General features: G+C 47.1%; 1 protein-coding gene across 1 annotated transcript; it reads right to left on the bottom strand.

Moving 5' to 3' along the window:
* Nucleotides 1–2,907: 2,907 nt before the first annotated feature.
* BSX (brain specific homeobox) lies at nucleotides 2,908–6,708 on the bottom strand (the record flags this gene model as incomplete). Its single annotated transcript, XM_079708797.1, has 3 exons — nucleotides 2,908–3,147; nucleotides 4,240–4,436; nucleotides 6,447–6,708. The coding sequence occupies 3 exons, from the start codon at nucleotides 6,706–6,708 to the stop codon at nucleotides 2,908–2,910; spliced, it is 699 nt and encodes a 232-aa protein (XP_079564923.1).
* Nucleotides 6,709–14,935: the final 8,227 nt, after the last annotated feature.

Genomic DNA, 14,935 nt, shown 5'->3' with positions numbered 1-14,935 from the left:
ATTGAGACTAAATTGTGTCTCTCCTCTACTATCATCACTAACTCCCTGTGTATTAAAAAAGAAAGAAAGGAAGGAAGGAAGGGAAAAGAAAAGAAAAACTAGGAGAACTTGGCTATTGAATTGTTTGCCGCCAATTTCAGGGAATACTGTCTGAGGAGAAAATGGTGCCACCGTCAGTGTGGCTGGTGCTGCATGTCTGAGCTCTTCCCTTCCTAACTAATCTATTCAGGAAGAGCCACAGAGGGAGACAAGGACGAGGCAGAATGAGCATCTTTTTGTGTTTGATGCTCATAAATGAAAGACACAGCCATTCCCTGAGCCCCAGGATTCATCCTGCCTCTGATCAAGCACAGCTGTGCCTATGCTAACAGTGTTTCCTCTTTACCTGCCTTTTCAAGACAGAGAGTCTTAACATGTAGCTAATCTGCTACTCTGAGACCCAGAATAAGCCCTGCCATATTCTTGTGAAGACAAGAGAAGAAAGAAAGAAATGCCTGGTGCTTTGGGGTTTGTGTTAACCATCTAATTTAATTGTTTTTATTTCTCCCAAAACATAGTATTTCTGCTCACTTCAAAGATTCTCCCCCAAAATCCCTTTTAGTAGTTGTTCTTCCTGGGATTAGAAGTATTTGAGATGTTCCCCTTGCATAACAGGACCCACTTTCTCTCCCAAGTTACTAGAAACATTCTTATTCACAAATTGCTTTCTTTCTATAACCAAGTCTTTCACAAAGCATTTGCCAAAAACTCCGGCTTTAAAACAATACTGTCATTATCTGAACAGGGAGAGACAGGAGAAATCTGAACCTAGACTTGCTTTTGTAGCACAGCTACACAATCTAAATAGATACAAGAGGCGTCCTTACAAAGTGTTAGAAGCAAAATGCCAACCATGTTACCAGAAGAAAGCAAAGTGTTTTGGGCAAAGAAGTGATCAAGGAGTCAGAAGAGATATTTTCTGTCCTGCTTTGGCTCTTAGCTAGTCCTGATTTCATGGGTAAGTCCTTCCATCTCGCCAAGCCTCTATTTCCTTATCTATGAAGAGAAAAATAATCCTTGCCATGACTCACAGCTTGTTGACTGACAGCACTTTGCCAAACCCAAATAGTATATACAATGCTTGTGTTTTTAAAGCAATAGCTTTGCCTCCTAAATGGTGCAGGTTGGATAAAGTTCTCACTCTGACGCTTATCTTTGCTTAAGTTAATGTTTCCCCAAACAAGCCTACTGGAAAAAAAAAAAAATCTGCTGCTACATTCATAGAATCATAGAACTTTGACCCAGAAGGATCTTTAGGATTCATCCTCTTATTAGAGAAATAAGGAACCGAAAAGTGTAATTAAATGTAACCCAAGCTCACACACCTCTGTAATTTTCCTAATTACTATTAGTCATTAGAACCCAGGAGTCAGTACTAGCCACAGACACTCTTTTCCAGCCTTCCTGGTCTCTTTTACCTAAATACACAACCAGGGCGAAAGGCAGATGGGAAACTGAGGTCGCCTCTGGCACGGCTGCTATATTTGATAAGTGTACTGGGTATGCAGTGTCGTCACACAATTCATTACCATCACTTCACACTCCTAATATCAAGAGATCCCTGTCCTTTCAGCACTTCAGAGTCAAAAAATACTCTTTGCAGAGACCTTTTTCACGTAGGTGGAACTCTAGACTATTAAACGATTAAAAACAGAAAAATCGGCGACGGGGAGACGGGAATCTGTTAAGGAAAAGTTATTAGCCCTGCTCATTCCTGCGGCGCAGGGCGGAGGGAGGGGAGGGAGCGTGCGCGCAGGAGGTCGCGGTAACAAACGATTCCCGGAAACTCGCGTCTGTTCCCAGTTTTGCCCGGCGAGCCCTTTATTATCTAAAGAGAGTGCAAACCCGGGAAAAGAATAGGAGACCTCCCAGGGGAAAGGGAGGGGGCAACGCGCAGGACCAAGAGGACTCCTGCCCCACCTCAAGGGTCCCCAAACAGCTGCACGCCTGTAAGGGGATGCGTATTCCCCTTTAGGTTTCATTTTGCTAAAACTCCGAGTTCCCTAAAATGCAATGAGAATGAGCACTTCCACACACAACCCGAGGAACACTCGCTTTTAAAATATCAGTAACCGGTGGGACATGGAAGAGTTGCTGGACAGGCGCGCAACAAGGTCGGGAAGCAAAATTGCTCGGTGGGTTTGCTCTGCCCAGGTGTCTCGACTCGCGTGAGCGCCGCTCAGAACGGGGGCTGAGGGAGAGGGAACCAGGGTAAAGAGCGCGGGTGCCTGGGGGACCACAAGCTCAAAAAGGGTTCCTGGGTGCAGAACCACGAGCTCTTGAGGGGAACTGTGACGCTAGAGGATGGAAGCGCCGCCCTGAGAAGGAGGGAGTCGCCTTAGTATTAGTTAGAGATTGGGGGGGCGGGGGCGAGTGGGAGGTTAGTGGCGGGCCGCGCCCGAGTCTGTCCGGGAGTGAATGTGTTAAGGATCAGGTCCGGATCCGGATCCCCGCAGAGCGGAGGGCCCAGACACCCGGTCCCTTACCTGCAGCCCGTCGGTCTGCCCAAGGAAAGGCAAGGGGTCCGGTGGAGAGCCTGGCCAACGGAGCGGGGACAGGTGGCTGAGGGGCGAGGGCCGAGGGGCCTGCAGTCGCGGCGGGGAAGAGGTCCCCCACCGAATTAGGGAGCCAAGAGCCCGTGCTCCCTTTTGCGCTGCCGAAGACGCGGGGCGAGCGGACGAGCCAAACAGGCGCACACTCGCCCCCGCACGGGCGCTGCGAGCTGGCGGGGGGGGAGGGGGCGGGAGGCCGCGCTGCGCAGGCCCCGCAGGTGTTGGACGGTTAACAGGTGTGTCGTGTTTATCTTCCCGGAGCCGATATCCCTGGCCCGCCCCTCTGCGTCCTCCCCGCCTTCCCCGGCCCGGCGGCTCAGAGCACGTGCGGCCCTGAGCCCAGCTCCCCCTCGTCCCCGATGTCCACCTCGTCCTCCGGCTCGGTCAGCACGAAGGGACCCGTGGGCAGGCCCAGCCGAGCCTCGGCGGGTGCGGCCTTCGGGCCATGGGGGCTGCCCTCAGGGCTCTCGGGCCCATCAGATGCTTTGGGCTCGTCTTGACTTTTCCTCAGCTGTTTTTTATGCTTCATCCGCCGATTCTGGAACCACGTTTTCACCTGATTCCGGGGAGAAACAAAGAAAATCACGTCATTCCTTCAGACCCATGGTTACTGAGCTAAGACAAAAGCGATTGCTGGAGTTTAAGAAAATAGACCGCAATCCACTGATGAATTATCCAGAAGTTGTGACAGTCCCAACCTTGGGTTAAGTCACACCTGTACGGCTCACAAGTTATTGTCTTAGCTTGAATGAGAATCAAGCATCCTAGCTCTCAGAAGTACTTGTCCTGAAATAACGATGAGGTTCAAAATGGTGTGTTTAGTAAATACTAATACTGCTATTAATTAGAATTTCTAATAGTAAGTGCTGCGTGGATAAGTTTCCTTTCTGTTCAGAATACGTTCCTCTGACAGTGACATCTAAATACCTGGTCCAGCAAGACTGCTGGACAGCAAGACTGCTGGACAGCAAGATGAGAAGCAGACTTGCTGCTTCTCATCAGAGAGAAAAATCACTGGGGCCTGGCAGGTCTATGATTTCACAGCAAGTTGGGTTTCCAGGTACAGGGAAAAGGAAAGGGAGTGGAGAGAGGTATTTTGAGGTTGCAGGTGAATAGCATCTGGTAGAAGATGAAAACAGTTCTTCCACTCAGAGCAATAGAAAGGAGGCTTATATTAGTGTGTGTGTGTGTGTGTGTGTGTGCGTGTGTGCGTGTGTCTGTGCTGGGGAGGGGTGGCTCTGAAGACTCGCGGCTGTGAGAGCGTTTAAAGAAGAAAAAAAAATCTTGTGTGGGCTTCTCTCGGGTCAAGAACCCTCTTATCTCTTACCGATTTACGTCTGACCCGGGTTACTGCCCTGATCAGAAATGGGTGGGGAGGCACAGAAATGATAGTTCTCAAGCGGGGAGTGATCATCAGAATCACTCGAGGGGTTTTTCCTCCGTGTCCAGAACCCGCTCGAGAGATTTTGCTTCGGTGAGTCGACAAGAGATTGGAGGTGTCGGTACTTTTACTACGGGTCTTCGGAGAAGCCTAGAATAAAGGGGAGCGGGGTCGTTGCACTCAAGAACTCCGCAGCCGGTCCAAAGGCGTTAGGAGTCGGGGGGAGAGGAGCGAGCGGAGATGGGGCCTCCCCCTCCTCCGGCCCACCTGCGTCTCGGACAGGCTGAGGGCCGTGGCCAGCTCCACCCGCTCGGGCGTGGACAGGTAGCGCTGGATCTCGAATCTCTTCTCCAGGCCGGAGAGCTGCGAGTCCGAGAAAACCGTGCGAGCTTTGCGGCGGCGGCAGTGCTTCCCCGGCAGCTCTGGGTGCTGGGGGTGCGGGAACAGCGCCGGGACAGGCACCCCTGCGGAGAGAAGAGCGGTCAAGTGGGCAGAGCCCGACCTCCCCGGGCGATCCCCGCTCCACTCCCCACCCTCGACCCCAGCACCCGCTCCACCTTGTGCCCCCGCCGGTCCCCGCCTCGCCCCACAGCTTCTCCAGGGCTTCTCCCAGGAATCGCAGGGCAGGGGGAATAAATCACAAGAATAGCGCTTGGAGATCTTTATCAGAAAGGCCATCTACACACACAAACAATAAACAGTAAGTAAAACGGAAAAGAAAATTATAAAATAGATCCGGAGGCCTTAAATACTGTCTTCTTGGAGAAATTTCCGGAGAGTCCTCGGCTGCGCCTCCCGAAGTTTTCTTGCAAACGTCGGAGGGTCCAGCAGCTATCCTCCTCCCCCACCATCCCCCTCCCCCCAATCCTCCAGACCCCTGACGACAATCAGTGATGTCCTGGGGCTGACAGAAGTGTGAATGTGAGCCTGCTTCCCAACCTCACTAAAAAACACCGTTCTCTTCCCTGAGCCGCCTCCATTCTCCCGCCTGCGGCCACAGGGAACAGGCCAACACTCTCACGTGCGGGGAAGCTCCTGAGCGAGAACGGAAGGGTAATTGCCGCCTCGCACGTTTCCTATCAGTCTCGGGGTCGCGCTGGGGACCCCGCTCTCTAATCTAGTTCTCATTCTTACCCTCCAACCCCACGCAGAAGGATTGAAGCGCTTTTCCCGGGCCGCGGGAGACTTCTCGTGTCTTTCCGACCTTCGCAAGCTTTACCGTGTCTGAGACGCACCAAGCGGACCAACCGCCGCAGACATCAATATCGGCTGATCCCAGGGGGGAACAGCAAAAACAGAAAACTAGTAGTTCCGGTATCTCTGGCTTTGGCCACTACTATTTGCCTTCGGGAACATTGGTGCAGCGCAAAAGAGACTATCTCTGGCCGGCGGTGAAGCCAAAGCAGAGAGGCGGACTTGGACGCAGGCTTTGCAATTGCCCCTCCAACCCAGTGCCCCGAAGTCTGGGTTTTACCGCTTCACAAACGCTTTAGCTTTTGTCGTGGATTCCAGCGCCCACATTTCACAAACCGGCTCACGTCTGTCCAGCCCCCACCCCAACTAGGGTTGTTTTTCCGGCTGCGCTCTGCATCTGGACTCAACGAATTACTCTATTCTGTCTGGAATGAAGATGCCGGAAGGAAAGCGTGAATATGGCCTTTCAGAGAGAGGCACAAAAAAACCCTGGGTATTTCCCCGCATCTCCCTGTCCCAACCAGACTTTGCTGGTCCCCGCTCTTTGCCATGCCTGGAAAATCAAAATACTTTGGCTCTGGGCTCCAGAGATATCAGCAACAGGGGCAAAGGAGGGCAGCCCAGCCCAAGATTGTGAATTCAATGCTAGATGTTGGGAGTAAAGAGGGTTAATGCGCAGCCGCGTCTCTCCCTCTTTTTTTCTTACCTTCTCTCCCTTATTCGGGCCAGCCCAAACCTTCAGTCCTCAGAATATCCCAAAACCCTCCTTCACTTCCAAACCCCTGCAGTGTCTACCTGCAAATGCTCAGCGCCTGGGAGGAGAGAGCTGGCCGCACTGGAGCCTTTTGAGCTTCTGGGCTGGAAAGTTGAGTTCCTTTCCGTGGGGTGGGATAGTCAGGGGTCTCCCTCAGAGTGGGAGAGGTAGGGATGGGGACTGAGAGATGGACCAAAGTGGCCAGGAAGACCAAGAGAAAGGAAACTGAACACTGCCCATCAAGAATATCGCCAAAATCTACAGCTACTTCTTGGCTCGGCACGTTTCCTCCATTATAAAAAGTGAGGAGTGACCACGAGTTACTACCCTGGATTGGCATGCCTCAGGGGAGCTCCCTGTGTTCTCAGCCATATTCCCAACCTTCCACTGTCACTTAGGGAAGGAGGCCCAGCCAAGCCAGGCCCAGCCAGCTCTGGCCTTTCCTCTCGTCTGTCACAGGCTTAGGGTCTATGCTGGAAGACTTGCTCTCTCTCTCTCCCCATACCTTGAGACCCCTGTTACTTACCCGCGGTGGTGAGGAAATAAGGGTGGTGGTGGTCTCCCTTATGTAGAGGGTGATGGGGGTGAGGGGCCAGGAGGGTGGGTGTGGGCATGAGGGGGTAGCCATAGTCTAGCAGAGGCACCCGGGAGGCCAGAGAGCTGGTGAAGTGGTCAGAGGCCACCTCCCTTAGCGGCTTGGGCTTGTGCAGCAGGATGTCCTCGATGAAGAAGGACGTGGGCCTCTGAGATGACGCCGGGTGTAGAGGGGAGGTGAAGTTGAGATTCATCTTGAACCGAGCGCCTGCCACAGGGCGAGGGCCGGGGACGGCGAGTAGGAAGCAGGCAGCGTCTCAGCACGCCTGGTCGAGAGCCAACCACCCTCGAGGCTCGGATCCCTGATGCTCTCTCCTCGGCCTGGGCTACCCCCGGCGCTGGAGAGGCAAGGAGATAAGCTCTTGGGTAGGTTGGGTCTAAGTGTAGGAGAATTGGCAGCTTGGAGAGGGGAGCCGGGAGAGCCAATGGCAAGGCTGCCAGAGGCAGAGGGGAGGGTGCGGTGGGCGCGGGGCGGGGCGGGGCGGGGAGCTGTCCGCGGTGCTGAATACGACCGGCCAGGCCCGGGGAGAGTGGAGCCGAGCGGACCGGGTTCTTGCTCCTACCAGGTTTCTCGACCTCAGTTTCTGCCCGCCACGGCAGGAGCTGCCTAGCTCCCGGCCGTTTTTTAAAGAAAACGAAAGAGATAAAGTCTCTGCCCTCAGACAAACTCCTCTTTAGAGAGCAGAAGGCATTTAAAGGGCCCCGAAGCAACAGGAATAAAGCACTTATTTCAGCACTGGGGCCTGGGCTTTAAAACTTTAGAGAAATGATAGCAGAGGGGGAAGAGGAGAAGTGAGGAGAGAGTCCAAATCTGCTAGACCCAACTTAAGTTGATGACTGAGGGGTGACTGGATTGTCGAGGTAAATAAATAAAATGTTGATGATGATCGTAACATTCTCTACCTCAGTTTTAGAGGGTGGTGTGAGGAAAGTTATACCTACATTAGTCAAGTAATTTGGTCTGTGTAAATATGTCCAGAACTACCTCTTAAATGCCAGCCTCCACCTCCTCTTAAATTTCCATTACTTTCTCCTCATTCTGCTCACATAGGCTGCTATTTCTGCTATACTATCCTTTTCAGCCCTAACGCCCCCCCAATAATTGTACTGTGTTTTTGTTTCCCTTCCCCTTTTGCAGCCTTTCTTTTCATTTTCCTCCCTCCCAATCTTTTGTTTTCTAATGTTTGTCTTTTTCAAATCTGTCACATTTATTTCCCTGGAGTCAATTTGCTAAAATTAAGGTGATCATCTACAGCACAGCAGGGGTAATTTCAGCTCGCATCTCTGAAAATTGCTCTAATTATTGATGTTAAACTCAGGGAAATTAAAAGAAGCCACTTCTCTTCCATCTCCCCATTTTTAAGCTCTAATTTGTTGAAATCTAGTCATCATCACAGTTCCAATCACCACTGCTAATAGTAAAAGTGTTTTAATAGAGACTGAGTCCTCACAACCCATGCTATTAGATAATTAGAGGAGGTGTTAGGAAGCCAAGTGCTAATCCTTCGGCGCATGGGTAGGATTTCCATCTGATCTAGCAGGTAGAACAAATTAATTACCAGAATCAATTAGGCCCCAAACTACAGAGCTCCAAGAAGTGGGAGCGTCGTATTCCATACGGATGCACTGGTAAATGGTAAACAGACGAGGAGAGCGAGAAGAAGGAGGAAGAAGGGGGAAATAACTTTAAAATAAGCTCTTGGCAAGTAAGCCTCTCAACCAAGTCAGAACTCTTTGTCCTGGAGTGTGAAATGTGATCTTTTTAAAGTTTATAATTGTAAGAACTGAAGAGCGGAAAGCAGGTGGCCACGGAGAGGGAACATAGACGACTTCCAGGAGTCGCTGCTTGGTCCTTAGCACTGGTCCAGTCATCTCCCGCAGGACCAAAGGAAGACCAAGGAGACTCGTGAAGAGGGGACCGTCCACACTTGACCCACATCCACCCTGCTGCCAGAGAGCGCTTACTCTTTCCTGTGAGTGGAAACAGAGGCATCCTGTCTCCTAAGACCCTAAAGGATTAGAGGCTATTGAGGGCGTGGCGGGTTTACAACCAGAAGTAGCCTCTGTAAAGAGCCTTCCCGAGCCGGCGCGCGCGCTTACACTCCATCCCTACACAGACCGAGCACAGATTTGCACCCAGCCTTGGGGGTGGGATTTTAGCTTCACTCTGGGGGCAGGGACTAACTTCTGCCTCAGAAACAGAAATGACAAGATTACTGAATGTCCCTTGGGACCAGGGGCAGTAAAAACCAACGCCTTTGGGTAGCAGTTACCTTGGAGCCAAGGCGCTGCAAACCCTTTCTCAGAATTCATTCTTGGGCTTCCCTGGTGGCGCAGTGGTTGAGAGTCCGCCTGCCGATGCAGGGGACACGGGTTCGTGCCCGGTCCGGGAGGATCCCACATGCCGCGGAGCGGCTGGGCCCGTGAGCCATGGCCACTGAGCCTGCGCGTCCGGAGCCTGTGCTCTGCAACGGGAGAGGCCACAGCGGTGAGAGGCCCGCGTACCGCAAAAAAAAAAAAAAAAAAAAAAAAAATTAAGAATTCATTCTTACACGTCTCCCGGAGTGTCCGAGGGATCCGAGAAGGGGAGGGAAGGGGCCGGGTAGACAGCCTGCTCAGTCCTTACCCTCCCCCTTATTTCATATACTTTTATTTCACATTCCCTGCTGTCCCCCAAAGCTAAGGCTATCTCCCCAGGCCCTGCTCGCTGGCCAAGACGCGCGGGAGGAGGGGCCGACTGCCCACGCTCCCCTTTCTCTACTTCTGCTCATGCCAGGACCCGCCTGCCCAAAAGCCCAGCGCTTCCGAGGGAGACTTTCCCTCGGGAGTCCGGCTCTCCAGCCTCCGCCTCCGCCCCAGTGGGAACCTAGGAAGTGAGAGACGGAGGGAGGAAACTGGACAGCTCTGGGAAGTGGAAGGACTTCCAGGACTGCGGGAGTTTTCCTTCCCTCTCCCCTTTCAGCGATGCTGGGAAACCAAGCTCCGTGGCTGAAAGAGTGCGACCCGCCGTCCGCACCAATGCAGGCCCCTGGGGGCGCAGAGGCAGGAACAGGGGGATCGGAAGTGGGGCAGAGACAGGGATTCCTCGGTCGCCACCCTTGTCCATTAAGGAGAACCCCTTATCCCAGCGCATTCAGATAATCCCAGCTGAGCTCGCCAAGGGGGCTATGGGGCCTGAGCACAGCGCAAGGGGCAGGCTGTGTACGCGGGGCTTGTCCTGGAGAAGTTCCTTTCGGGTCCCGGCCTCACATTCCTCTGAGTTACGACCCAGACCCTGGGGGAAATCGCGAGGTGAAGAAAGCTGGCACGTTTCTCTATGATGCTGGCGCTCTGGCCTGGAGGCCCCCAAGGTGCCCAGCCCCGTCTTGAGATTCAATTCGGGTAAGTCTTAGGGTAAAAGGAAGAGGCATTCCAGAGCCAACAGGCCTCCCTCTTCCCTTCAGTCCCGCCAGCCCAGGTAAGGAGTAAATGGCATATTTTCATATAGCTTGCAAACAGTTTGCCCCTTAAAAGCAGAAATATTTCATTGCCTAGATTATCTCTAAAGTCTAGACCAGCGATGTCTAATAAAAATATAAAGCAAGCCACATAAGTCATTAAAATTTTTCTACTAGTCACATTTAAAAAGTAGGAAGAAACAGGTGAAATAGTAATGTATTTCACTTAACCCCAATATATCAAAAATATTATTATTCAACATATAATCAATATAAGTATCATTGAGATTTTTTTGCATTCCTTTTTTTATACTAAATCTTCAAAATCCACCGTGTATTTTACACTTACTGCACATCTCAGTTCAGGAGTTCAGACTAGCCACATTTCAAGCACTCAATAACCACATATGGCAAATGGTTACCTATTGGACAGCATGTGTCTAGTAAATTGCCATAATTCCTTTTACCCTTTTCCAATGTAGGTAGACACACATAGAGAATGGAAAGCAGGGACTTCCCTGGTGGCACAGTGGTTAAGAATCCGACTGCCAATGCAGGGGACACAGGTTTGAGCCCTGGTCCGGGAAGATCCCACATGCTGCGGAGCAACTAAGCCCATGTGCCACAACTACTGAGCCTGTGCTCTAGAGCCCGTGAGCCACAACTACTGAGCCCCCAAACCTAGAGCCCGTGAGCCACAACTACTGAGCCCGCGCACCTAGAGCCCATGCTCCGCAACAAGAGAAGCCACCGCAATGAGAAGCACGCACACTGCAATGAAGAGTAGCCCCCGCTCGCCGCAACTAGAGAAAGCCAGCGCGCAGCAAGAAGACCCAACACAGCCAAAAATAAATAAGTAAATTTTTAAGAAATGGAAAGCAGTTGCTGAAGCCAGCCTAGCACATTCTCAATACTTGCGCTTCATCTATCCACTATATTCTATTATTGTGAACATTCATTGAGCATCTACTATCTTTCAGGGTACTCACTACCCGTCTTAACAAGCTTTCCCCAAGCTTTAGGAGATTAAATAAATGCACTCACATTACATTTATTTTTCATTCTCATTTGGCTGAAATTGATCACCCAGAGCCAGCAGGCTATAACCCTATGCCAGGCAGACGCGTAAAATCAGATCCCGTTCACTGCTCTGAGCAAAAGTTAAGGATCAAATAAATTTTCCCCAACCCAACCCACAAGACCTGATCGAGCTCCCGTTTATGGTTTCATCTGAAGAATTATTAATTTAAAGAGAGAAAATACATGTTTTTCAGGGAGCTGATAATTAAACAGGCCTTCTCTCTTTCATGTCAGCCTCATCTAAAACTGTCATCTGAGCTGGGACTTAGTTTCCCGAAAAGATAACCCTATTGATGATCAAAGGAAGAGACTGATTCCATTAGCCAAGGTACCTATACCGTGGCCTTCAAAATAAAGGGAGAAATGTATTTTAGAAGGATCTGAGTAACACACTTTACTCATAACATTTTGTATTATATTGCTTGTTGTCTGTTTCAACTTACCTTCTATCTGAGTACTTTATTTTAAGCACTACCAAAGTGGATGACATGCCTAGAAAAAGAACAGGAGTCAGTGAATGCTTCCTGCAAATGCATCTTCAAATAATGCTTTTACACTGAAAATTAGGATGTGAATTCTATGAGAACACATTCAAGGATAGGGTATTCAAATCACAATATTCCTAACATAAGGAGGACTAACTCTATCCAGTTTGCTCGTTCAGGACAAGGTCAGTCTGAAGAGTTAAAAACTTTCATTTTATTTCTTTCTTTAAGTTTTCTATGCTGCCTTTGGCATCTCAATTCAAAACATGCTTCAAAAAGTGACAGAAAAAAAAACACCTGAAGTTAAAGGTTTGAAATACGAGAGATTACCTATCATTTCTTAATACTCTAAGAGGCATATAGTAGAACAAGAATGAGGTTTGAATAGGTTTCTTATTAGTATTCCACCATGTCCTCACTGAATCCCTAGAAGAGTAGCCAAGTGTATTACCAGAGGGAAAAACCCAATAAGCTAACAAAATGCCTTTTAAGTATTCTTTTCTCCCATTCCAAACTATTCAAATTCTATGTCAGATTTTAAATTTAGCACCTACTAGCATAATGTACTTTAAACAATACAAAATTAGTATGCATAGTTTTAAAAATAAAAGTTCATGAGTTGCTACCATAATACAATGTGAATTTCTAATGTTAGAGATTGTAAGACCCTTTCAAACTCTATTATTGGGTATAGAAATTTGTAAACATTTCCCAAAAGGACTATGTACATGGAACTAAATATTTGGTATGTTTTGTTAAAATGCTGGGCCGTTTATATTTTGTTTGAGAATACTGTTCATGAAACAGATTGATATTTATGATATTTATTCTTTAAACTCTCATTGGTAATGCAATCAAGTTAGTGGACCAAAAAAATGGGAGGTACAAATGTTGTCACTATAAGAGAATAATATTGAATTTGTCTTACAATGACCAAGATGGTAGATAATCTGTGTATAACATAAAAACCTGGAAGTCAGAGAAGAAAACATTGATTAAAAAATTAACTAATTTTTAAAAATTCTGCATAGCAGAAGTTATCATAAGCAAAGGAAAAAGACAAACAATAAACTGGGAGAAAGTATTTGCAACTCATATCCCAGACACAAGGATAATTACTTATATATAAAAAGTTCCTATAAATCAATAAAAAAAATCAAGAGTACAATTTAAAAATGGGCAAAGGATTGAAAGAGTTCACCAAAAAGAAAATATAAATAAATGGCTGTTAAGCATTTTAAAAGATGCTAACAATAATACTAAAAATAAGACTAATAAAAGATTACACTGAGACATCATTAACCTGTCGAATAAAAAATTTTCTAAATCTAATTGCCCACTCTGTTGGCAAAGCTGTGGGGGAAAGAATCACTCTCATATATTGATGCAAAGAATGCAAATTTGTACAATCTCTATTGAGAACAATTTGGTAATATATATCAAAATTACAAATGCACATCGTAATTTATCTGACAGATATGATTTGCACATCATGGCTAAATTACACAAACCCAGAACAAAAGGAACTCTAGGATGTATTTTTAAGTGAAAAGAGCAAAGTATGCTAACATTTGTTTTAAAGGGGGAAGGATGGGGGAAACTACACAAATTTGATTACATATTCTATATATACCTCTGGAAGGATACAAAAGAAACTCATAGCATTAGTTGCCTTTAGGGACTGAGGTCCTGGGGACTTGATGGGAAGCAGGTTTTTCCCTAAATGCCCTTTTTGTATCTTTTGAGTAAGAATCATATGAATGTAATATTTATTCAGAAGTCATTTTAACATTAAAATATAAAAGAAAAAGAATTATTTTACTTCAACCCCAAAATGTTCAAATCAAAATTTATTACATTCTTTTTATTATGATTTTAGCTTTTCTCCATAAGTTACTGGACCCAAATTAGAACATAGTTGTTTTTAATTGATATTTGCCTATAAGGGACATGAAACTTTTATTCCTTAGTAAAAGTTCTGCAAGTCTTTATTTTCATATAAACTATACGTGATTTCAAAGTTGATCACACACCTCACTCTCATCCATAAATTAAGAATAATATCGATTTAATCACTTAAAGTCTTTGAAGAATGTTTTTTAGCAATTTCAATGATGGCACTGTGGATAATGAGGTGAATTTCTTGCATTTATATTATACATCATATATTTTGCTCTGCCTTCTCATTTGAGTATCACAACTCTTCCTTATTACATACAAAGAAACAGAAGATCACTTAGGTAGAGTCATGAGCTCAAGATCATTCAGGTTTGTATGCTAGGATTTGAACTCAGGTTTATCTGACCCCAGTGTCCACACTCTCTTCATTCCAACCACATTATCTTTGAAAAATAGACAAGTAAAGCAATAATAGATGCTGCTTATTTCTCATCTGGAATGGAACTTGAAACTATCGCCCTTGATTTAAGAGCACAATCTCCCCAATTCTTCTCATTGGAGGATTTATAAATTCATACCATGACCTGTAATAACTAGAACCAGAAAGGATGTTTTAAAGTTTTAACTTTGGAATATGAACACACACACACACACACACACACACATACACTTCAAGATGATGAGGGCAATATACATAACCAGTTGAAAATAGAACAGGGTTTAGAGTCAAACAGACTGAGATTAGAGATCTGGCTCCATCACTGCTGCATACTAGCTGTATGACCGTGGAAATTTTGTTTAATCCCTCTAAGCTCTATTGTTCTCAATTGTAAAATGGGGACAATATTTGTATCTCATAGGGTAGTTTTGGAGAGAATTTAAGGTAATGGATATATGCCACTTACGTCTCAATTTTATTTATTTATTTATTTATTTATTTATTTATTTATTTATTTATTTATTTATATAGGCTGCACTGCTGCATGTGGCTTGTGGGATCTTAGTTCACTGACCAGGGATGGAACTGGGGCCCTAGCAGTGAAAGCGCCAAGTCCTAACCACAGAACCGCCAGGGAATTCCTGCATCTCAATTTTTAAAAGGTAATACATGTAATGCATTTTGCTCAGTGCCTGGCACACAGCTAATGCTTAATAAGTGGCCCTGCTACTGGTGATGATGGTGATAGTGCAGGTGGTGGTGGTTATGGCGACGGTCGTGCTGATGGAGGTGGTGATGGAGACGGTGGTAGTGATGATGCTGGTGGTGATAAAAGCAAGCGCAAATGATCAATACTGGATCCCTAGGGCTACCACGGACATGAGTGAATAATGAATCCAACACCATGTCCCTACATAAAAGCAGGCTTATATAATCCTAGGAAGAGTTTCTTGTCAAGAAAATTAAAAAAAGAATGTATTGGGAAGGTGGTGATGTCTACGAGCTATGAGGGAGTGGTCTCCTGGATACAAATGGGGAATAGCTATTTAGCTCTAGAAGATACCTTGAAGATGATTTTAAG

The sequence above is a fragment of the Hyperoodon ampullatus genome, assembly GCF_949752795.1.
Source record: "Hyperoodon ampullatus genome assembly, chromosome: 7".
Lineage (NCBI taxonomy): Eukaryota > Metazoa > Chordata > Mammalia > Artiodactyla > Ziphiidae > Hyperoodon > Hyperoodon ampullatus.
This window is presented reverse-complemented; position numbering and strand designations above follow the sequence as displayed.